This window comes from Triticum aestivum, chromosome 2A, assembly GCF_018294505.1.
Source record: "Triticum aestivum cultivar Chinese Spring chromosome 2A, IWGSC CS RefSeq v2.1, whole genome shotgun sequence".
In the NCBI taxonomy this organism is placed as follows: domain Eukaryota; kingdom Viridiplantae; phylum Streptophyta; class Magnoliopsida; order Poales; family Poaceae; genus Triticum; species Triticum aestivum.
Genome location: NC_057797.1, coordinates 171,304,110 through 171,327,284, shown reverse-complemented (window position 1 = coordinate 171,327,284; position 23,175 = coordinate 171,304,110). Strand labels below are relative to the sequence as shown.

Genomic DNA, 23,175 nt, shown 5'->3' with positions numbered 1-23,175 from the left:
CAGTCTTGATCCATGTCACCCAACAGACACTTTCGGAGATACCCGTAGTCTACCTTTATAGTCACCCAGTTACGTTGTGACGTTTGGCATACCCAAAGCACTCCTACGGTATCCGGGAGTTACACGATCTCATGGTCTAAGGAAAAGATACTTTGACATTGGAAAACTCTAGCAAACGAACTATACGATCTTGTGCTATGTTTAGGATTGGGTCTTGTCCATCACATCATTCTCCCAATGATGTGATCTCGTTATCAATGACATCCAGTGTCCATAGTCAGGAAACCATGACTATCTGTTGATCAACGAGCTAGTCAACTAGAGGCTCACTAGGGACATGTTGGTGTCTGTTATTCACACATGTATTACGATTTCCGGATAACACAATTATAGCATGAATAAAGACGATTATCATGAACAAGGAAATATAATAATAATGCTTTTATTATTGCCTCTAGGGCATATTTCCAACAAATGAAACACTGTAAAATTCATCAAAGCTGAATATGTGATACACTTTAAAAGTTACTCTTTATTTGTAGTGAGATGATTGTAAATTTCAACTGAAGCCACTGTATTTAAAGCTTCATGACGACGAAATGTTTAGTATGTGATTAGTTCATCTTGTGTTGGTCATTGTACAGCAGGTTGATGATGACTTTACGGCAGCCTAATTATGAATTTATACTATGTTTGTGTTCAGGAGTTTCTTCCACAAGTATCAACTTCAGATCCTTGAGAATGCCATGAGAATTTCAGGTTTTCTTCCAATAGTATTATGAAGAAAACAAAATTGTCAATAACCTGGAGAAGCTCGTGAGAGTACTGTCCTAGCAGTGTTGCTTTTTGGGCCCTTTCATTGCTTGCTCATGGATCATAGAGCGCATAGGTCATACACGTGCCATGTTTGTAATGCCTGAAAAAATTGGTTGAATGCCCCTTTATTTTCAGTCAAGTTTTTTTTTTCAGTTGGTGTCAGATTTTTACTGGTTGGTATATTTGATTGAAGGCCAATTCAATTTCAGTCGATTGTAATATAGACACTCCTTTTTTTAATACCAAAGTGTTCTCTATGGGGGAAGCCTATACGGCGCTTCCGCGCGCTGGGCGTTCTCATGCGCAAGCCCATTTTTTGTTTTTTTATTCGTATTTTCTTTTTCTTTCTTTTTTCCTTTCATTTTCTTTTCTGTTTTCCTTTTTCTCTCTTCTTTTCTCATCTTTATTTTTCACTTTTTTTGTGAAATTTCTTTTCAAATTCGCAAAGATTTTTTTGTTCATCGAATTTCAAAAAATGTTCATCGATGTAAAAAAAGGGTTAATCGAATTCAATTTTTTCATCGGATTTAAAAACGTTCATCAAAATTTGTTCACCGACCTAAAAAAAATTCATTAAATTAAAATTGTGTTCATCATTTTCGAAAAATGTTCAACAAATTCATTTTTTACCGAATTAAAAGTTTTTATTCAAGTTTAAAAAATGTTCATCATTATTAAAGAATGCTTATAATTTTTTCCAAAAAATAAAAAATTGTTCATATTTTTTGAAATCATGGACGTTTTTTGAATTAAAGAACTGTTTTTGAGAAGTCAAAACGAACAATGTTTTTTGCAATTTTAGAACCTTTTTGTAATCACAAATCATTTTAACATAAAATAAAAATGAAAAGTACAACAAACGTATATATCTAAAAATACCCAACATAGTAAAAATCGTTTTATAATAAGCACACAGTTATATGTATATATTCACACTTTTTAAAAACTGGTCAAAATTCCCAAGAGTTGTTACATTTAAAAAATGCATTTAGAAATGTTCAGAAAAATGCTTTTTTTTATAAACCATTTTGTTTTATTAAAAAAGTTCATGTTTGCCGAAAAGAAAAGAAAAAGATTTAGAGACTATTCCATAAATTATTCTTCAATTAGCCGAAGAATGTCGAGGTGGCTTCTTAACGACCAGTATTCAGCCGAGAAACAATAATCATGTTTATTAGAACGGAATATAAGAAATGGTGCGTAATGATAAAGAACTTCAGGACTTCATGGAGTCCAAGGTTTGTTGGGTGCGACGTTCGGCGAATAAAGTTGCCCATGTTTTATTTTCGAGCCTACCAGCGTGATAACTTTAATAAGTCACAATGATTCCAATCCAAAAGTTGTACCTATTGACACATTGAGTAGATTTTGCAAGATTCCATGCCCGTTGCAACGCACGGGCATTTGTACTAGTCTTTCCCTCTTTCCCTACTAATAAAGCAGGGAGTGCTTCTGGTCGTCCGTCGTCGTCAATTTGTAAAAAAGTCCCTGTGATTTTCTATAATCAACCCGCGGTCCTTTTTAAAGTGAGAAAAACGGTTCGAGCCCAGATCTGCAAAAACATCCTTCCGTTTTCTGAAAATTATACCCGCAATCCCTCTTTAAGTGATATCTAAATAAACGATTCGGTTTTACAAATTAACCCCTGCTCCGTCTCCAGTCGCGGCGGCGCAGGACTTACTCATGCCCTCCCCGCCGTTCCTCCCGCCGCCTGGCCCTCGCCGGCCCTCCGCCCTGTAGTGGGGCGCCCGAGCTTGGGCGCGCCGCCGCCGCGTCCGCGATGGTCCTAGATCCTACACGGAGGGCCTCCTCGACCTTCGATCCCCTCGCTTCAATGGCGGCGCCCCCGTCCTTCCATTGACCGCCCGATTCCGGCCAACTCCAGCGCCTTCCTCGGGATGCCGCTCACGGGAACGGATCCCCTCGGCGCCCCCTACCAGCTCGCCCTGCAGCCGGCCTTCCCTGCCGCCCCGGCGAGCCCCTTGGCCACCGAGGAGACGATTTGCGCCGCCCGTGAGCACCTCTCCTGATTCCTCTCTTCCCTCGCCCGCATCGGCAGCACCAGTAGGAGCACGCCGCCCTGCCGCCCCCGCCCTGCCGCTCCCGCCCTACCGCGCGCCGTCGGCCATGGATGCGGCCTAGAACTGCTGTCGTCCCTGTCCTGCGATGCGCCGATAGCCATGGACCAGCCGCGCGAGTAGGAGCACGCCACGGCGGCTGCCATGGATGCGGCCGAGAACTGCTACCGCCCCTGAATTGCAGCCGCGCCGCACCTGCCGTGTGCCCTTATCCTGGGCATGAGGCTGCTGCCGCCCAGTGCTGCCGCTGGGGCGTGCTACTACTCGCCTCTCCGGTCCGCTGGTGCCTCCCGCTCGGGCGGCGTACCGGGCCGACGGGGAGGCACTGTGTGCGTTCGAGCTGCTGCTCGAGTCGCCTCGCCAAGCAAACACCAAGTCTGGGAAGGCCGCAAGGGGGAGCACTGGAAAGACACGCCGCCGCCGCCGCAAGGGTTAGCCTCTGCTTCCATGTTTCATGAGGGCGGCGCCATTGTTTGGACTTATGGTGCAGCTGCTGCGTCCTGTTCGAGAGAGAAAAGAGAGGGTGATGAGAGAGAGGGTAGAAGGAGAGGGAGAACCGCGGAGGAGCTGGCTCACCGGCGAGGTCCTGCTGCTGCTTCAGATCTCCGTGCGGGGGGTCGGGTTCGAGCTCCTGCGAGCACTCTCGCCACTCGGGCGCCTGGTATATGGGAGACTGTTTTGTGCAAGGGAAACTGAAAACGAGATGAAGATTCAGGCTTTTACAAAGGATAAAAATAGACCACGTGTAAGCACACCAGACAGTAGTTGCACGCGTCGCTAAGCACTGCTCGGGATGTCACACGAAGCCACCAGACTTCACACGCGGCGACCACGCTGACCAAACGAGCCACATGAGAAGGGGAGGATTATTAGAATCAGATCGGGTGCACTCCACAACAAGGAGGAAGGAAAGATACCAGCCAAACCAGGGCAGAACCGACAGAGGTGTATTTTGCTGGCACCGATTTTACATCCTGATGTGCATGCAATAATAATTGGTAGCGCCCTTGGATTAACATGCACTTGCATATTAAATTACTTCCGGCCTAACAATAATTAACGGGCAAAGCAAATACCAAAATATGACATGTGCAGAAACTGGAATCAAAATTTTGATGCACATACAATTCTCAAAAAAATTGAATACGTGTCAATTTTTCTTCCGTTGCAACCACGGGCCTGTTTACTATCAATGCAGTTTGATCAATTCTACTCCCTCCGTTCGGAATTACTTGTCTCAGAAATGGATGTATCTAGAACTAAAATACATCTAGATACATTCATTTCTACGACAAGTAATTCCGAACGGAGGGAGTACCAGATAGTACCTCCGTGTGGAATTAAAAAGCATGTGAGCCAATTCTCTGGAACCAAGGCACGGTGCAGCTTTTAACATAATTTTTATTCCGTTGCAACGCACGGGCCATTGTCCTAGTCCTAATCCTAGTCCTATCCTATCCTATCCTATCCTATCCTATATATATCTATATCTATACCTTATTTTTATTTTTATTACTATTTTTTACTAATAAACCAGCGATTGTTTCTGGTCGTACGTCGTCGGAGTTTTTGCAGAAAAGTCCCTCCACTTTTTAGATATCAACCCGCAGTCCTCCTAATATGTAAAAACGAACCGGTACTGCAAGGGAAAAAACAACGCACGCCCCGTCTTGACCTCCCTCAAGCACGCCGCCACCCCCTTCCACTCTGCCGCGCGCCGCCGGCCGCCACCCCCTGCCACGCTGCTGCGCACCGCCGGCCCCTGCCACGCGCCGCCGCGCGCTGCCACCGCCCCTCCGCCGTTCGCCGCCCCCACCGCCGGAGAGGCGGAGACACTCGACGTCGGCGCCGCACCATCCCCCAACTCCTCTCCCCCCTCCTCCTCTGCGTCCACCGCTCTTAAGTCGGCCACGCCCTCGAGGTGCTCCCCCATCATCCCGTTGCGGGCTGCTGCTCCGGGCCTGCTTCCTCTCAGCTCCCGTCGCTGGAAATTGGCGGCACCACCAGCTCTCCTGTCTCAATGTCCCCAAGTACCAGGTGCTTGCTCCCAGATCCGCACTATATACCCAATTTTTCCTTGATTGTGCAGATTTGTAAAAATTTCGATTTGGAGACGTGTTAGGATAACCTTGTGAATTATTGCTAACCTTACAAGATGGAGGCAAGGAAGGCCTGATTGTTGCTGAAGCCGAGCTCATAAACGTCTCACGTATGTGGTTTTGTGCTATTCTGAATCTTCTTCTCTGAAGGGTGTAGTTTCAGTTTCACACAAAAAATGTATTGCGCTTGCAGTGCGTACCAATTTACAGTTTACCAATGTGTATACGTGTTCATTTGATTTCACTCCAGTTTACCAATGTGCATACGTGTTCATTTGATTGCACTTCAGTTTACCAATTCTTTTTACTGATTCAATTTCAACATAATGTATGTATTGTGCCCTCTAAACCTGAAAATTCCTACTTTTGGTTGATAAATCATGTTGTTCTCAAGACTCAACTATGGCTGATCAGAACATTAGCAACCTTGAAGTAGCAGTTCTGTTATGTTTCAGAATTTACTTAGAATTGTAATTTGAAAAGAGCATGAGTTTTGGGCTTTATTCTTCACCATGATCTTTAAGTGTGTGCGTGCAACCATAGCTTCCATCATCATTACCTTAGGTTTTTATAATATACTCCCTCTGTAAACTAATATAAGAGCGTTTAGATCACTATTTTAGTGATCTAAACACTCTTATATTAGTTTACGGAGGGAGTATTTATTAGTGATTACTGGAACTCTTTCTTATTATTACTATTGATTTTCGCATTATCTGATTACTCCATCAATGAATCACCCTTTAATTGTATCTTTACGTAAGGTTAAACTTTTTTTTGTACCCGCAAAAAAAAACTTCTTTTTTTGTTTCCCTCAAGCATACCAGGTCAAGCATGTAGAAAAGTTGAATGTTTAATACTTGTTAGATAAGCTCAGGTTCAGCAGTTTCAGAACATTTTCGTTATACAAATAGTGCTTCAGGTCAAGAAGATGTATTAGTTTTGAATTCTCCTTGTGAACACCTCCTTACTTCAGAGCATCTAAATAGTGATGTACCCACTGCAGTTAGGACTTAGGATGTATGAGAACTTTTAAAGACATTTTTCTATAGTTAGGTTAAGAGATATATGACGGAGATGCCAGTGGTTGTGCCTGCCTTATCCAAAAGCCATATATTTTTGCAAAAATATATTATTACTTGATGAGGTATTTCGAGTTTGACCTCAAAAGTAAAGTAATGATGAATCAGGAACTTCATCTAATCCTCACCCTAAATAGCATACTCCTTATGCTACTATTCTTTACTAACGATGAACCAGGACCTTCAATTAATTCTGACCCTAGATAGCATGCACCCTCTGTTACTATTATTCATTTAACGGCTGGCCAAGTGAGCTGCAGGAGCAAGAATTGCAGGATCAAAACAAAAACCCGATGAAGGATATAATGTCAATGTGATTTGTTGCCAACGCCAATTCTCTACTAGAGCTCTATGTGCAGCAACAGAAAGTATGACTTCATCACGAAAACATCTTGATCCTTCTTTTTTCGTACTACTATTCTATAGTAACAAAACACACCATCAAGTTCCCAGGATATCTTGGTCATTTTTCTGTTCTGTAAAACAAAACATGTTTAAAGGATTATCAACTGTGGCTGAAAACCTGTACATCCTTTGCTCATCTAGAAAATGGAGTTTAGCCTTACAAAGAAGAAGCAGAAAAGAAACTCGGAAGTCTAGTTTATGCGCCTCTGCCTGTATGTTTACAACTTGCAAGTGGCCTGAATTTATCAGTTGTTGATAGATGAAAGGCCAACCAATTTATGCCTAACATTTGTGTCTCTACATTTATGCACTACCATTATAGAGCTCAAGGCATCATCAGCTGCACCACCAAGCAGGTCAAGAAGTTTGCCTATGGTGAGTGCCTGTTTGGTTATGTGTTCGTGGCTTTGTGCGCGACACCTGTTTGTTGTTTCGCCTCGGTCGTTTTGTCCGGTGTCCTGCAGTGTTGAAGGTGTTCCGGGAAACAATGGTTGGCGCGGCGTTCACCAGTTAACGGTACACCACACCGTCGCCGCCACCGATGGCATCACCAATGTCCGTCCGTCGAGGTTCACGACATTGTGAGATTGAAGACAGAGTTGTGTGTTCTGCTTTGTACATTGGAGCGGCCCATGACTAAGTTGGTCAGATTGTCCTGTGCATATACTTCTCAAGCAGATACGACCCAATCAAGGGCTCCTCTTTGTGTATCTCTCCAAGTATTGGTCTGAGTTTCCAAGTCCTAAGTTAGCAGCAATGCAGACTATGCAGCGCCATTACGTGCATGCTCAGTGCATCCAAGTGGTTTTCTCCCGCGGGGAGCGAGCGTGCCAGCCGCTACATGAGGCATAGTTGCAATCTTAGTTTCCAATTTATGACCAAACAGCAACCTAGCATGGATATTCCGAGTGCATGATTTTATGACTTGATGGTTGATTTAGTAGAGCAGGAGGTGTTCCAGTTATTTGAAAGATATAGGTGGTTGTTTCTATATATGAGGCTGCCCCGAGGAAATCTGTGGTGGTCTGGCCATGAAGCTGTTTATTTCCTCGATGACATTCAACTTTGTCACCGGTAGTTCTTACTGCTACTCATCAGGTAGATAACTCTGTATCCTTAAAATTCTCTCCTCTATATGAAATATTCATTAAATTTAACTCAAATATCCAGTTCAAATTTTTTATGTTATGTCCACACTTTCATCAAGCTAGATTTCTTGCATCTGTAAGTGAATTCGGCTACACTAATCTTGAATTCTTTCAACAATTTTAGTACTTCAAGTCGTCAACAGAAAAAAACTATGATGCACATTGTGGGCAATCATGGAGAGCTAGATGATGTTTGATAATAGCTACTGGTATGATCCTCTTTTTTCATATTTTCACCCAAGGTCTATCAGTCACTCCTGCCGATCTTTCACTATTTGAGAACCAATGGACAAAGCATTCAACTTGATTTTGTTTCCAGTCTGTATCGATTAGTCATTCGTTGAGTAACTTGGGAGACCGCAGGGTTTTGTACATGTTCAGTTATGCACTACTTGACAAGGTACATGAATTAGAAGAAAAGAATCATGGCAAGCAAACCAGCTGACAAATCATATTGATTTCATGGTATTTTATTACTACATTTGGGTGGAGTATCTTTGTTTTAAGTGCCATTAATTCGAAATTGTCCTGCTATACTTACTTCCCTTTTCTATTTGTTGAGACAAAATTTTGAGAATTAAATAGGCAGTGAATTCAATATAATCTGAGACGTCTATAACCTTTGTGCAGGTCTGACATGAGCAATGCCGGTCTTCTGGGATTGGAAAGGTGTTTCGTGAAGCAACAATCATGCTACAATCAAATTTAATGGCTATTACAGCGGCAGAAAGGAGGAGGACGGCCTCCTGATCCAGCGGGCCTGGGGGCGCCCAGCCAGGGCGTCGACGCGCTCTGTCAGCCTCCCCACGACGCGCTCACCTGCTGCTCCATCCTACGAGCACCGCCATCCTCTGGGCGCCGACGGGCCAGTAGTGTTTGCCCAGCTATGCGTCCAGGCTACGGAAGGCGTGGGGCTTGCTGGTCAAGTAGGTTGCGCCCTCTCCATCATGATGTCCTCCCTCACTGTGAGTGTTAACTGATTAATCATGCACATCCATTTAAACAAAGATTCAGAAAAATGTTTGATTCACTAATTAATCAACCAGTAAAGGACCAATTGTTTAATCCTACTAGCTAGACACTCCATCCATCCAATCCAGTGAGTTTAAATTTATTAATTTTTTACATCCTTAAATTATAAAGAGTAAAGAAAAGATTTAGGTGTTGGAGGAGTAGTCAGCAAGTGTTGTCTGCAAACCGAATCCAGTTTCTGTGGAGAACATTGATTTGCCACCTCAGCTCAGTCCTATTGAACGGATTGATTACTCTATGAAATAGTAGTTAGCCCATAATAGTAATTCCACTCCAATATTGGAGGAAGTGTTGATTGAGCTGAGAAATTTACTTGACGATGAAAGGAACGGCTTGCTTCCAAATTTGCAAAATAACTTCTCCAAGCTCTCAGAAGAGAAGCAATAATGTGACTCCAAGGTGTCCCTCTGAGAGAAAAGCTACCAAGGTGTCCCTCTGAGAGAAAAGCTAGAGATGCTTTGGCGGTGGCAAAATAAAGGGAAGTAATTGCTATGGACGCCAGCCAGTCAGGTGTTCATCTGCCTATTTGATTAATGTTTTCTCCTCTTAATACTACTTCCGTTTTTCTTCTTTAGAACCCTTCTTTTGTACTCCTACAGATAGCAGATGAAAAGAGAAGGATGAAGAAGTCAAGCTATTGGAGAGGTCAATTGAGGAGCTCGATAGTACTTTATTTGCTCTCGAATGTAGCTTTATTCAGTTTGAGTGAATTTTGTGGCCTAACTGTTGTAGCTATTCATTTTTTTCATGCATTCTGAATGTTATTACACACGCATGTTGGTACAAAACTCATGTTGTTATGCCTGCGTTATGACAAGAACTTTCCCAGATTTTTGTGCATAAACATACACATGTGGACTAAACTCTTTCCCTTATTTTTTGTTACTTGCTCAGCCAATACATATCTAATATAGTTATTTTCATATACTTCTAATCCCTGAAAACACAATACAAATCCTAAAAGAAGTTAGTTTTTGTAATCATCGGAGATTTTGCAAAAAAGTACCTATGCTTTTTGGTATTTAACCCGCAATCCTATTTTAAGTGGATCTGATAAATTCGTTTTTACAAAAAACACCCTGAATTTGCCGGTGTCCGCCGCCTCCGACCGCACCCTGCGCCTCCACGCGCGATCTCGCGCTCGAGCCTCCCCGCCGCCCCGCGCCGGCCGCCGCCCATCGCATCGTCCCTCCCCGAACCTCACCGCCGGCAGCCTTTGCCCCTCTCCTCCGCTTCCCTCCCAGATCAAATGGATCCCCCACCAATCCATCTCTCTCTCCCGCGACCCCTCTCTCTCTCCCTGGACACATCTCCGCCGCCACAGATGCCGGCCGATCCCGGCATTCTCCGGCGACTTTCGACACCACGCAGCACCGGCCCGGGCTCGCCTCGCTCCGCTGGGTCTTTTCCGCCAGCGGGATTCGCCGCTCCCGGCCACCAGCGATGACGTTAAGCCCTCACCATGTCTAGGGTTTCGGGCGCCTCCACACTGGCGTGGCTCCGGCGCCTCCGGCGGATCCTCTCCGACGCCCATCGCGCCCCCACAGGCATCTCCGTGTCCAGGATGCTGCTCCTGTGCCCGCTGGCCATGGGGTGAGTTCATCTTCTCCCCTATCTCTCCCCCCTTTCTCCCTCTAATGTCTGGTTTGATCCTCCATGGTAGATGTGCAGAGCAAGGATTGGATGCTTGAGGAAGGAGGGGTCGACCTTGCCTTGCTGCAGCTTGGGATGCACCACCCATGGAGCTTCCTCCTTTCTATCTTCAGCTGAGTTCGCCCCCTCCTCGGCTCTTGTTCGTGGCCATCAGAAAATGTGTTGTATACTGACGTATTTCAAACTGAAAACAATGAGTGCCAATACAAGATGTATAGTAACCCCTTGTGAACTCGATTCGTATTGGGTAGTGAATCGTCGTGAACCAAGGAATTGCAGGTAGCTATGCTTCGTTCTTTTATCCGGTTATTATTGAATGAATTTGTGGTCCTGTACATCACTTGATGCCTGGAGAGACGTTTTCTTTCATTATCCATAAATTTCTTATAGAAAGTGAATACCGTGAAGAAATATATGTATGTATGTGATATTAGATGGATACAAATCATGTTCCTGTAGGTGAAATAAGCAAAGTAATCACCAAGTTCCCTATGATCTATCTGACCAAATAAATTAAGTATCTATAGTTCATATTCTGTTGTGAGATTGTTTTAAAATGTAGTAATGGACGTACGAGCAACATTGATTATTCGATTCTTATTTGACCCATCGATACGCACGATCACAGGTACAACAATGCTTGGCATTCAGGACGCAACGAAGCAGGAAAAATCAAAGGTGGATCTTGCCCAGCTGATAAACAAGAAGGACACCGACCTAAGGGTGATTACAGTGGGCGGAAAAGGTGCTGATCTTGGGCATACATCGATCATCCGGGCAGTTTACAAGGATCCAGAGATCAAAAACAATTTTCCGTGCCGAGCATGGGTGAGGTTGATGCATCCTTTCAGTCCAGAAGACTTCATTCAAAGTTTAGTAGAGCAGCTTCACGCATCCGAAGGAGTTGACATTCTGCTGGAAACAAAAAAGATGGGGAAAGAGTTAGCTGAGGAATTCAATGGATATTTCAATGCTAAGAAGTTCCTGATTGTGCTTAATGACTTATCAACCATTGAAGAGTGGAATCGGGTTAAGAGGTGCTTCCCAAACAATAAGAAAGGGAGCCTGATAATAGTGTCTACAAGGCAAGTTGAAGTTGCAAGCTTATGTGCAGGACAAGAAAGCATAGTATTTGAGCTCAAGCAGTCGTCTGTTGATCAGAATATTAATGCTTTCTATGAGAAGGTAACATTCAAAGTTCTACTGCTTGTCCTCTTCTGAATTATACAGCAAGACTCGGTTATAGTGTGGCCTTCGAATCAGAACTACAATATTGACTTTGTAGCTGCATGGTGGGAATCAGTTTTTGTTATCACTGATCCTTCCAAACTGAAGCTTAGAGAGATCAAAATGTTACATGCTGAACGGCCAGGAGTGAACTACTCAAGTCGTCCGACAGTGTCCCACGCCGACCTCCGGTGGATCTCCTCCCGGATCAGACCTAACCCCCGCACTACTTGGGGCCCTCCCCCATGCCATTGCAGCCCTCAGCTACGACGCCCATTGCCTTCTCGAGATCAACAACCACCTGCAAGAAAACTGTTCGATCAATCGACCCAACAGACAGGAGGTAATTCACTAATTCAGTTTTTTGTTCCTTTGGTGTTTCATCTGGCACTAATTTTATGTGAAAGTCTTCATTTATGTACTGCTCATGTTTTGTACATTATGATTGATTATATTAGCCTAGAGAATGGGGAGAAAGAGGAGGAGATGTGGTTGTCAGCACGGTGTTGAACCACCGACGCGGCGGAAAAATGAGCATGTGTTGTGCAAGAGGAGATCCACACTGCCAGCATGTGTCTCTTCAACCAGTATGATCACGTCCTCGTGTGCCTTCGCCCGGCTGATCCGGTGACGGCAATTGTCATCTTCTTAAAATTTAGATGGACATTTGGATGTTCTTGATTTTTTTTCTTCTAAAATGAACATAACTGTCAGCTTCTTTCTTGGGTAATCAAACTCCGGTGGAATAATAGTATAACTCGTGTTTTTGTTTTAGGTCTTGCGCATCTGGTGTACCCAAGGCCGTCCACATGCGTTTTGAACATTCATTAGGTGTTTATCGTCTAGCTGAGGAGGCTATGAACAATCTGAAAAAACTAGGTTTGTACCATGAAGCACATGCTCTAGAAATGCTATACATGTTCTCCCTTATGTTCTTTTGGTAATCCACTTCACAACTGACTAAATTGCACCACTGCCTGACCTGTGCTATGTATGAATTTGAGGATTTACTTGAGAAAACTTCTACTGAAGTTAATGATTCCCTGTCAAATCCGCGCATATGTAACTGCAGCAAGAACTGCTTGTGATGTGCAAGCTAGGATCAGCTTGAACGTCTTATTGAATGCCTTCATGGAGACAACGGTGATACGTTCCAAGATTGTATTACCTTGGCCCGACTTAAGTAAGTTTCTACAATTAGCTTAATACAGGACAGTGCATCATTGAGCTGTGTATATCTGCTTCATTTTACATGACTGGACTTGCTTGCTTTACAAAAAGATTGCAGCCAATTTTTTTTCCTTTGACTATGGCTTCATAGATCTCTCTGAATCTTAGGTTTCATGTTACTCACCACTGTTTCTATCAATGGTGCAACTTAGGTTTGAAGATTATTTCTCCAACCATGTGGACCAGCTGAATTTTACTCTCCCTGAAGATTCAGTGACCAGCTCTGGTGCTCCCTTTGATCTGGTCTGCAGCAAGTACACTGCCTGATCTTAGTTGTTGCCAGCATCGTGGTTTGGAAAAAAGTGGTGTACGAATGGCTTCTGAGGATAGTTTGCACCAAGTACTTAAGGTCAGCCTACTTATGCTGTTGTAAGCACAACTGTTCAATTTTAAATCATTAGGAAGTGAGCATAGCTTCTTTTAGGTTCTATAATTATTAGATGGCTTAAGTAGTGCCCTGTTGCTCTGTCAGTTCTCTGAAAAACATTCAAGAAGGGAGCAATCTTTTACTTAATTCGGAAGCTCTTCATTGTCATTGTTAATATTTCATTGCTTTCTATATATTACGCAGCTACACATATGGCTGCCTTAATCTCTTTACTCAAGACAAGCATAATATGAATACCCTATTATGATGCCCCTCATGTCCTTTTGTTGTTTGCCTTGCCAATTTTGCTACACTATTGTTACATTGCATCCAGATTGCTCACAATGTGGCGGGATCTCAGACCTTTCTACTGAACTGAACTGAACAGAGATAGATAAATCCATAATTATTTTTTCTAAAAGTAAGGGCAAGTTCCTAAGAGGATACAAAAATCGCATGATCGGCTGTTCTCGACGTGGCAGTATTTGGGATAATTTCAGGTCATTTGGACCACGGGTGGGTATAGCTTGTAATGTGACATCGGTTCTTGAATTAGTTGTTTCATGCCATTTGGAATGTTTAGAAAACACACTGTGTCAGTTGGTATACTTAAATGTCTGGTTTCATTCATTATCACACCGTTGAATTTATAGGTATTAAAAATTAAATGTGGTTGCATCCAATATTTATTTCTATTGGTTGTTAATCTGGTCTACTCTCTGTTTCTTACAAGAAAAAGCTACTCTATGTTTCTTTCTTACAATGATCCAATAAGATATGTGAATCTTAGAGGCACAAAGGAACATATATATCTATAGCAAAAAGCACAAGCGATTAAGAGGACATATAGTGATTGGATGAGCTTCACGTCCATGCCCCTGCTGCATATCATGTCTCCCAGGTGTAGGTATTAGCTTCCTGCAGTTCTATTTTTGTATACAGTAATACAGGTGTGTATTGAACACCATGGGTTAGAGCTAGAACTTTTTCATGAGTTAGTGTACGGTCATGTTTGGATCGATGATCCGTCTGAGTTTTTTTGATAGCATCAGCCATTTGAGTTTATCACACCTGTTAGTTAGACCATGACATGGATAAATCTACGACCTTATAATGGAAGGTGTGTACGGCTATACTGTAGCTACCCAGATGAGTTTCCTCAAGTCTGATGATCCAAGTCTTTGTATAGGTTTCAGTACGTAAATGATCTTGAAGATTATGACTTCAGTAGGAAGGTTAGAGGCAAAAGTATACAAAGTTACAGTCAGTAGACCAATAATTACACTTTATCGACAAAATATTAGTTTCAGTTTGATTTTCCTTTATGCATCATCATGTACTGAACTTTTTTTGTGGTGATTTTGCCGACAACGTAAAGGTATAGATGTGTGTTTCTTCCGTCATGCTAAATTAAACAGAGTTGGAACTATTTGTTATGATAGAACGACGACTATAGATGTAATGAAAAACAGAGTAACAGACGGTTTGTTCTCAAGAATTGTAGAATTCATCTAAGACACTGATAGAAACTTGAAGAGCATATAATAGCTCAGGCCCTTGTTCTATCTCCCTTCTATGTTGACTTGTTCATTCATCTAAGCACAAATTCAGTTTCAGTGACTAAAGGTATCTGTAAGTTCCACTTACATTTTCTTCACTTTCTGATTCGAGCGTGTGTGGTACACAACTCAAACTATCCATATGATAATTTAATTCTAATGACTCTGCAAGCATATGCGATTTGATCTGGTGGGTTAATTCTAATGACTCTGCGGGCATCTGAGGTTTGTCCTGCTAGGTTGTTATGATGCATTCTGGATGACTTCACTACTAAGTCCGAGATCTGGGAACGAAACAAATTTCAGGGCAACTAACATGATCAACCAGCATCAATGAAACTGACATACAATTTATCGCCACTTGGATTTGCATACTAGCGACAGACATGATTTGTAAGGAGGAAACTAGATGAGGACAGTTCTGGTCTGATGCTTCAATAGGGATGCCTAGGTAATTATGACTGGATGTGTTTACAAGATATGCTTTTAAGTGCATGAGGTTGCAACCTATAATGGTACACTGTAGACCTTCATTTATTGAAATAGACGAGTGAAATTTTTATGATTCAAATATTTAATTTAGCTGTCTTTCCCATGTGATTTACCAAATGTAAATATTCATTGATTTTGTTAGGAAGTCAATAGTTTATTTACGATGTTTTAATACTTATGGCTATCAACGATGCATACAAAGAAAGATCAGAAAGTTGTATGTTTGAACAGGTAATGACACTAAAATTGGGGTGAAACCCAAAATGGTTTCAAAGTAAAAACAGTTTGAAACCAAAGAGAGTTGAGTGGTATAAAGTATACAAAGTTGCTTCTTAGGTTTGCCAGAACGCAATGATTTATTTTAGAGCCATTGCAATGCACAAACACTTTTGAAATATATAATTATGCAAAAATGGGGGAGAGTAGTTCCATGTACCGCGTATACAGGGGAGAATCACAAAATAGACAATATTGTCTATATTTATGACCTCATTGCAACACACGGACAATTAATTATAGATGAACAAGCACAATGACAAGTCAATTTCTTCGGGCAAGAAAACATTGGGTTGGAAGACAGGAGAAAACATTGCGTTGGAAGACAGGCTGGTGAACGCTCAGGCTCGAGAATTGTCGAAAGTTCTTCTATCTCTATGACATTTACACGCCTAATTCCTATGCATCATACATTCTGTTAGCCCGTTGCAACGCATAGGCATATCTTTACCTACTAATAAAGTGGCTATCGCTTTTGGTCGTCTGTCATTAAAATTACTCTCCAAGTTGATAAAAATTACCCATCAATGCCATCCGTAAGTGAAAAACGATTTGTTTTTTCGGACAAAAATCGCCGCCTCCTACGCTGTTTTATAGATGCGAGTCGAGTAAAAGTCAATGAGCGATGAGTGGCAGGGTGGTTGTCCTATTGCTCCTTTAGCGATGAGACTTGGGTTCTATCCCCAGTTTCTACAATTTTATCGTTCTTTTTTCACGCATGACCCATCTATGCATTCATGGGCCGGCCCATATGCGGGGCTTTACTCTCCTGTTTCTTCTCATTTTACTTTTTTGTCTTTTCTGTTTTCTTTCTTCTTTAAATTAATTTGGGATCTAATATTCTAAAGTTACGAGTTTTCAAACAAAATGTTTGAGAAATCATACAATATATGTGAATTCAAAAATATTTAGAAAATCATAAAAAAATTACAGATTTAAAAAATGTTGGTGGTTTTGCAAAATTGTTTGTAATATTATAAAAGAATCACAATTTGGAAAAATGGTCGAGAAATAAAATCATGTTCATAATTTTGAAAAAAATTAGCGTGTAGTCAAAACATATTCAGAAATCTGAAAAAAATGTCCATGACATTTTAGAAAATGTTCACAAAAAAATTTATTTTTAAAATTTGTTCCCCAATTTTTAAAAAAATTCATCGATTCAAAAAAGTTTGTTGAGTCAAAAATGTTAATGAATTTGAAACCGTTTCAAACATTTTAAAAAGTTTGTAAACAAAACTAAAGCTCATTATTTTTTTTAGAAAATAAAAAGGTTCAAAAAAACATGTTTATAGATTCGAAAAACTGATCACTGATTCAAAAGTATTTTATGTTTAGGATTTGATTAGTTTTCTGAAAGTCTTTATATGTTTTGGCGTTGGGAGTAGTTCGTAGTCAATGAGATTTGTTTTAAAAGTTTTAAATATTCTCTTGTGCAACATAATGATAAATGTGGTATGCACTGGCAAACTCATAACCTTGTGATTTACTGCATCAAATGCATTATGATCACGTGAACATCACGATCATCGGTTAGGGTGAGAAAAAAAATAAAAACATGATGATCCATTGTGTTAAAATAGAGTACGCTCATGTGTCAGAATACTGAGTCATATTTATTTGGTTAGCCATAATTTTTTATCTCCCATTACAACGCACGGGCATATTTGCTAGTTTATAGTTTACTAGTACATATATATATATATATATATATATATATATATATATATATATATATATATATATATATATATATATATATATAAATAAATATAAATATAAATATAAATATAAATATTAAATATCTTTACCTACTAATAAACCAGCTATTGCTTCTGGTCGTCCGTCGTGGTTGTTTTGCAAAATAGCCCCTCAGTTTATAGGAAATCAACCCGCACTCCCTGTTTAAGTGGATCTGAGAAAACGCTTCGATTTTACAAATTAAACCCTACATGTTTTAGAATTACGCCCGCACTCCTTTCTTCATCCTATCCGGTGGCAGAGAAGGTGGAAGGGGGGCAGCTTCGGTTGGGTTCTCGTCGGCGAGCTCGTCGGTGGGGAAGGTGCCCGCCTCGTTGGACGACGGCCGTCTCGGAATCCCCCCGCCTTCGGCCCTCTCGGCCTCTCCAGGTGGACGTGAGCGCCAGCGACCGCATCTCCAACATCCCGCCCGCGGCCAGGAATGGGGAATGGGCCGAGGCGTCGCGACGGAGGCCGATAAGGCGGCCGGCCTGCACGCCTGGGGCACCGGACCAAGCACGGCAGCATCGGCGCCGCCGTCGTGGGGCTCTTCAAGATGTACTGCAAGATGGCCGCGCTGCTCGGGCGGCACAGCCGCAGCAGGGCCCTCCTCGCGGACCACGCGCCGGCGGTGACGCCCTTCGGGCGCCGCCGCGGACGGCTGAGCCTGGCCATCCACGAGAACACGCGGGCGCCGCCGGCGTTCCTCATGGAGCTGCCCATGCTGGCGGCCGCGCTCGCGTTATCGCTGGTCTCTTTCTTTCTTGAGCATCCATGAGAACGCCCCCACACAGCGCGAGGGGAGCAAGTGGCCGAGGTGCCGATGTGGGGCGTGCGAGCTCGGCCGCGGAAGCGCTTGTGTAGTGTGTACCGTGCTTTCAGCGTGGTTGCTGCCGACGATGTGCTCCTCCTCGGGAAAGAGGACGTGGGGAAGCGGAGGCCCCGACGGTGAGGCGACCTCACCTCCCACCCCGACCTCGGGCGGCGCTACTCCCGGACCAGACCCAACCCCAGCGCCACTTGCCATTGCAGCCTCCTGATGCGACATCCATCGCCTTCTTGAGATCTGGCGGCCACCTGCACACCAAGTGTTCGGTCAATCGACCCAACAAACAGGAGGTAATTCGCCACCTCCTCGTCGAGATTCTTTGACAGCCACGCGCCGCCGCCTGCCGCCATGTTGCCATCCCTGTCGAGCTTCTTTGGTCACGTGTCACGTCGCTATCTCTTGACACGCCCGCACACCGTTGCCGCCGTCAACAGGTTTTCCGCCCCGCTTTCCCCAGCCATATCATATCACAGTGCGGTTAATCACTTCCGATCCTCGTGTATGTTCGTCACTTTGGTGTTAGCAGCTCAGGAGTTTGTGTAACTGCGTCAAAATTGGCAGTAACAACCGTGGTGCTCATCCTGGCCAGAGTTTCAGGTTTCTGCAGATTTTGCAGTTCATTGCAAAGCAGATCAATGTAAATCTTCAGAAAATGTTTAGTTTGATATAGTGTTAACTCTCACTTTGCTTTATGTCAATCTGATTCCTGTTTAGGCAGTGTGCGTGATAGTGTTGCGGGATGTATATGAATGAGTATGGACGTGCTTGATTTTGATGTGTAAGCACATGTTTCTGCAAAAAGAAAAAGAAAAACAACTATTTAATAGTGTGATGTCCATAGTGCTGCTACCAACTGTTCTACCTGAAATTAGTTTCTAGCTTATTAAGTTGTCTGGTAATAGCCTATACAGGTAACCGGAATTCATGTATAAATTTCTCTGTCTTTATGACTCACATAACTACAACTGAAGTAGAACAACTTAGCAAGGAAAGAAATAGCTAGATGAGAAATCGAGTGGTCTCCACGCTGCTTCTGCTGCTGCTACTGGCTGCAGTATGTGCTTATTTAAAAAATAAGCACATATATGAATTCATTAGGGTTTGGTGTCTTGGCGTTTCCTGAAATTTGGTTACCCAGAGCAGGCTGCTATGGTGAGGTTCTGAATCCAGAAAGTGAAGAGCAAGCTTGATGGATATATCTGAAGATGACATACAGTATGGTCTTCCCGTGCTTGTTTTATTTTAATTTCAATAAACAACACATTCCTGCCAAATAGGTGTTTATTTTTATGCCTAAAAGTATGTGCTTTCTAGAATAAGCTCCATGTTATATAAGCATTGCCTGTGTTGAATGCTCCTAAATTATAGCACACATTTGCAGGTTCATATATGCATACTGTACAATTGTGGTAGAAGCACTTGTTCTTATTCTTTTGTCTAATTAGAGTTTTAAATTGGTATGGTAGATGATTTCTCTAGCTCCATATTAGTTACAAAATATGAGCTTGTGAAGGGACAAATTTCTAGCATTTGCTTCAAATCTTATATAATTTTTGAAATAGATCCCAAAACTATTTAATCAGATGCTACTTGCACATTTTTCTGTTTTACTAGATGACGGTGCTCACAAATATCATGCTACTATATTCGGCCTACGATAGAGTATCTTCATGAAGTGCTTTTGATATTCCATTGTGTTTACTAGATGACGGTAAATCATTTTGAACTGTTGTGTTTCCGGTGACACCTAAATACATTGGTCGATCTGCACCATGCTCTGCTCCTATTGACTGCTGATCACAAATCAGAACCCAATCTTAGATCTATTTGATTTGTTTTGTTTAGTGTTGGATGGTGCCAATTAAAGAAATTGTACTGTCATTCATCAATTTACTAATCAGTCTGGCCTGAATTCATGAGTTCTGTGTGTGAGAGAATCTGTGCTCGAATGCGTTGTCACCTGGACTTTAAATCTTATCCAATGGTTTGGTCATCATTCCGTTGGCTGTTTGACTGGAGCTCATAGGAGGAGATGAATCTAACTGAATCTTCTTAGCTTAGAAACAAAAGTCGTTCTCTTGATGAACAAAGAACAATTGCTGTTAATTTGTCAGCCATTGTGTTCCTTCTTGTACTGTAAATATAGTTTAAAAATTTCACAGTTTTACATATGTTCACACTATCATTAATTCAAAAAAATATGTTCACACATAAAAAAAGCAAAAAATTCCAAAAAATGTGTCACATCCCTAGCTGCTGGTAGTGCTCTAGGCTAGCTTCATGTGTGCATCATGTCTATATTTTTGAAACTTGAATTGAGGAATTTTGAAAGCCTCAAAACCCTAGATAAAAGAAGGGCAAAAACCCCAAAAATCTCATTCATTGTTCCAAAATGCTCTTCCTAAATGTTTGATAATTTTTGGCAAGGGTTCTGGTCCCAACCAAAATATTGAACATTTTAGGAGGATTTATTTTTGTGACTCTGAATTTAATTCATTAGCTATTTGAATTTGAATTATATTCATATAATTAGAATATAATTTCAAATACCCCTGAAATATTTTATAAGCTTTTGGAAAAGTCCATCTAGCAATATAAAATATTCAGAGGAGCTTTGGCATTGTTTGAATTATTATTTTTAATTCAAAACAGTGGCAAAAGAATTAAATAAAAGAAAAACAGAACAGAAATAAAAAAAAGAGAGCAGAAGGACTTACCTGGCGCCACTTACCTGGCCCAACACTGTGCAGCCAGCAGCGGCCCAGCCCACCTCCTCCCCCTTGTCATCTTCCTCCCCTCGCACCGAAGCAGCTCGGTGGCGAGCGCCGATGCCGCCTCGGCCACCTCCTGCTTCCACCGAGGCGTTCCCGAGCCTCCCCCTCACGCCACCACGATGCCCTGACCCCCTGGAACCCCTCGACCTCTCCCATCGTCTCCCCCCTTTTCCTTGGCTCCCTCTCTCCTCCACCGAGCGGAGCCCCGTCGCCACCGACGCCGTTCGCCGCGGCCACCACCACCCTCTCGCCTCCCCGACGCCTCCCAGAGCTCCGCAGTGCCTTCCTCTACCTCCTCAACGAGCCACGAGGCCCCAGACGTGCCGCAACACCGCCCTCGATGTCTTCTTCAACCTCGGGACCGCCGGCCATCTTCGTCAAATTCGTCGGCTCCGGTGCCTCCCCGAGCTCCCCGAGGCCACCGTCGCAACCCCTGTGAGCTCCACTCCGTTTCCCCTCCTTCATTTTGCTCGTTCCCGTGCCGTAGCACCCCCGGCCACATTCCCGAGCACCGCCGTCCGCCATGGCCGCGTAGCTCTCCTGACCCGAGCCCCTCTGCTCGAACCCGTGGCACAACGCGCTTCTGGTGGCCCGCGGATGCCGTCTGGACCATCAGTTTCTCTCCTAGCGCGCCGCAGCCCAACCCCGCACATGGACGAACTCCGGCCGCCGCCTCGGGCTCCACTCCGGCGAACCCCGGCCACCCCCGCACATCCCGTTGGTCCCCCTAGATGCGCACGGGCGCGGGCTACCTCCTGGTGCCCTTGGCGCGTCGATCCGATGCCCCTAGCGCAAGTCCGGCGTCCCCCGCCGTGCTCTGTGGTCGTCGCCGGCTACACTCCGGCGAGAGCTGATGTGGCCGGTCATTAGGGCCTAACCACCCCCCCCCGCTAACCCAGGCCTTGGCCACTGACTGTGGGCCCCACGCCCTTAACTAACCACGGTTAACCCCTGTTTAGTTTAAGTTAACCACAGTGGCCCCACGCGTCAGTTTTGACCGCGCTGACGTGGCCGTTGACTGGGCCCACATGTCAGCGACACAAACCAGTCTGAGACACTGACGTGTGGACCCCACTGGCCAGGTTTGACCTGGACCAGCCACGTTGACCTGCTGACGTCACTAATATGTCATGCTGACGCAGTATTTGTTTCTGGAATTAAAATAAATCAAAAATGATTTATAAATTTCAGATAATAACCAAAACTTCTAAAATTCATAGAAAATTAACCGTAACTCCAAATTAAATAAATTATATATGAAAAATTATCAAAAAAATTCAAGGAATCCATCTGTACCATTTTCATGCATGTTTGAACAATGTTTGTCCTCTTTTTGGACAAAACAAATAAATGGCATTTAAATAATCACATATGGAGTTTGAATTTGAATCTTGTATTCAAACCAACTTCATTTAATCTGTTGCTAGTTGCATTAGCTCAAAACACATTCATTTTGCCATGTCATGATCATGCATCATATTGTGCATTGCATTGATTGTGTTCCTTTCTATGTTGCCGGTATTTGTCCCCTCTCGATAGACGTGATACCGATGATGTGATCGTTGACACTGATGAAGACTCAATGTTATCTTCAGAAGTGCCAGGCAAGCAAAACCCCCTTGTTCATTCCGATACAATCCCACTCTCTCGCTCCTGCTCTCTTTTACTGCATTAGGACAACATCGATTCATCTGTTACTTGCTGCGGTAGCTGAACCCCTTTATCCTCTGCATGACCTGTCATTCCACAGTAAATAGATGAAACCCACTAGCATGAGTAGGAGTTGTTTGAGCCCTGATGTGCCTACTCATTTATGTTTGTTTGTCATGCCTGCTACTGCTTAGAGTTGTGTCAGGTCTGATTCATCGGGGATGAATCAGAGGCGTGTGAACCTGTCCTACTGTGTGTGAGCTAGGTGTGTGAATAAGATTTGGTAAAGGTAGCGGTGAGAGGCCATGTAGGAGTACATGGTGGGTTGTCTCATTGCAGCCGTCCTCAGGAACTGAGTTCTGTGTTTGTGATCCATGATTCAGCTACTACCACGCATTGGGCCCGAAACCAATGGACCCTCTCGGCTTCTTAATCACCCTTGTCCTCTGTCCAGGAGTTGCAAGTAGTTTCTGGTGTTTGTAGTATGCTGGAGGCCGTGCGCAGCGCTGACCGTAGGGGTGGGCTGTGATGTGGTAGGCACGTGGCCGGGTAAACCGGGCGCCCGTTTGGTGTCTCGGGAACCCTGTTCACATCGTTTGGGGCTGTGAGCGAAACTCCGGCCGGATCTCCTCATGGATGGAACCCGAATAGGCGATAAACCTGGACTAGAGACTTAGGTGATTAGGTAGGTCGTGGCCGACACCCACGTTGGGCTTCC

General features: G+C 43.4%; 1 protein-coding gene and 2 long non-coding RNA genes across 10 annotated transcripts; 2 read left to right on the top strand and 1 right to left on the bottom strand.

Annotated features, from left to right (window-relative positions):
- Positions 1–1,195: 1,195 nt before the first annotated feature.
- LOC123185093 (uncharacterized) lies at positions 1,196–3,706 on the bottom strand. Its single transcript, XR_006493171.1, has 2 exons — positions 3,471–3,706; positions 1,196–3,394 (listed from the first exon to the last, which is right to left on the bottom strand). It is a non-coding gene; the product is annotated as an uncharacterized lncRNA (long non-coding RNA).
- A 39-nt stretch (positions 3,707–3,745) lies between these two features.
- On the top strand, positions 3,746–5,592 carry LOC123191609 (proline-rich protein 36). Its single transcript, XM_044604275.1, has 3 exons — positions 3,746–3,778; positions 4,541–4,931; positions 5,050–5,592. Exons 1-3 carry the CDS (start codon positions 3,746–3,748, stop codon positions 5,139–5,141), a joined length of 516 nt encoding a protein of 171 aa, XP_044460210.1. The 3' UTR covers positions 5,142–5,592.
- Positions 5,593–5,636: 44 nt separating this feature from the next.
- Positions 5,637–15,274, top strand: LOC123188187 (uncharacterized). Of its 8 annotated transcripts, none has more exons than XR_006494354.1 (9): positions 5,637–6,692; positions 6,803–7,578; positions 7,753–7,837; positions 8,259–9,170; positions 9,260–10,253; positions 10,324–10,592; positions 10,942–11,883; positions 11,999–12,723; positions 12,923–15,274. It is a non-coding gene; the product is annotated as an uncharacterized lncRNA (long non-coding RNA). The 8 variants fall into 8 exon arrangements; XR_006494358.1 differs by having other exon boundaries at positions 5,638–7,578; positions 10,942–11,498; positions 11,599–11,883; XR_006494355.1 differs by having other exon boundaries at positions 5,639–7,578; positions 11,999–12,127; positions 12,316–12,723.
- The last annotated feature ends 7,901 nt before the right edge of the window (positions 15,275–23,175 follow it).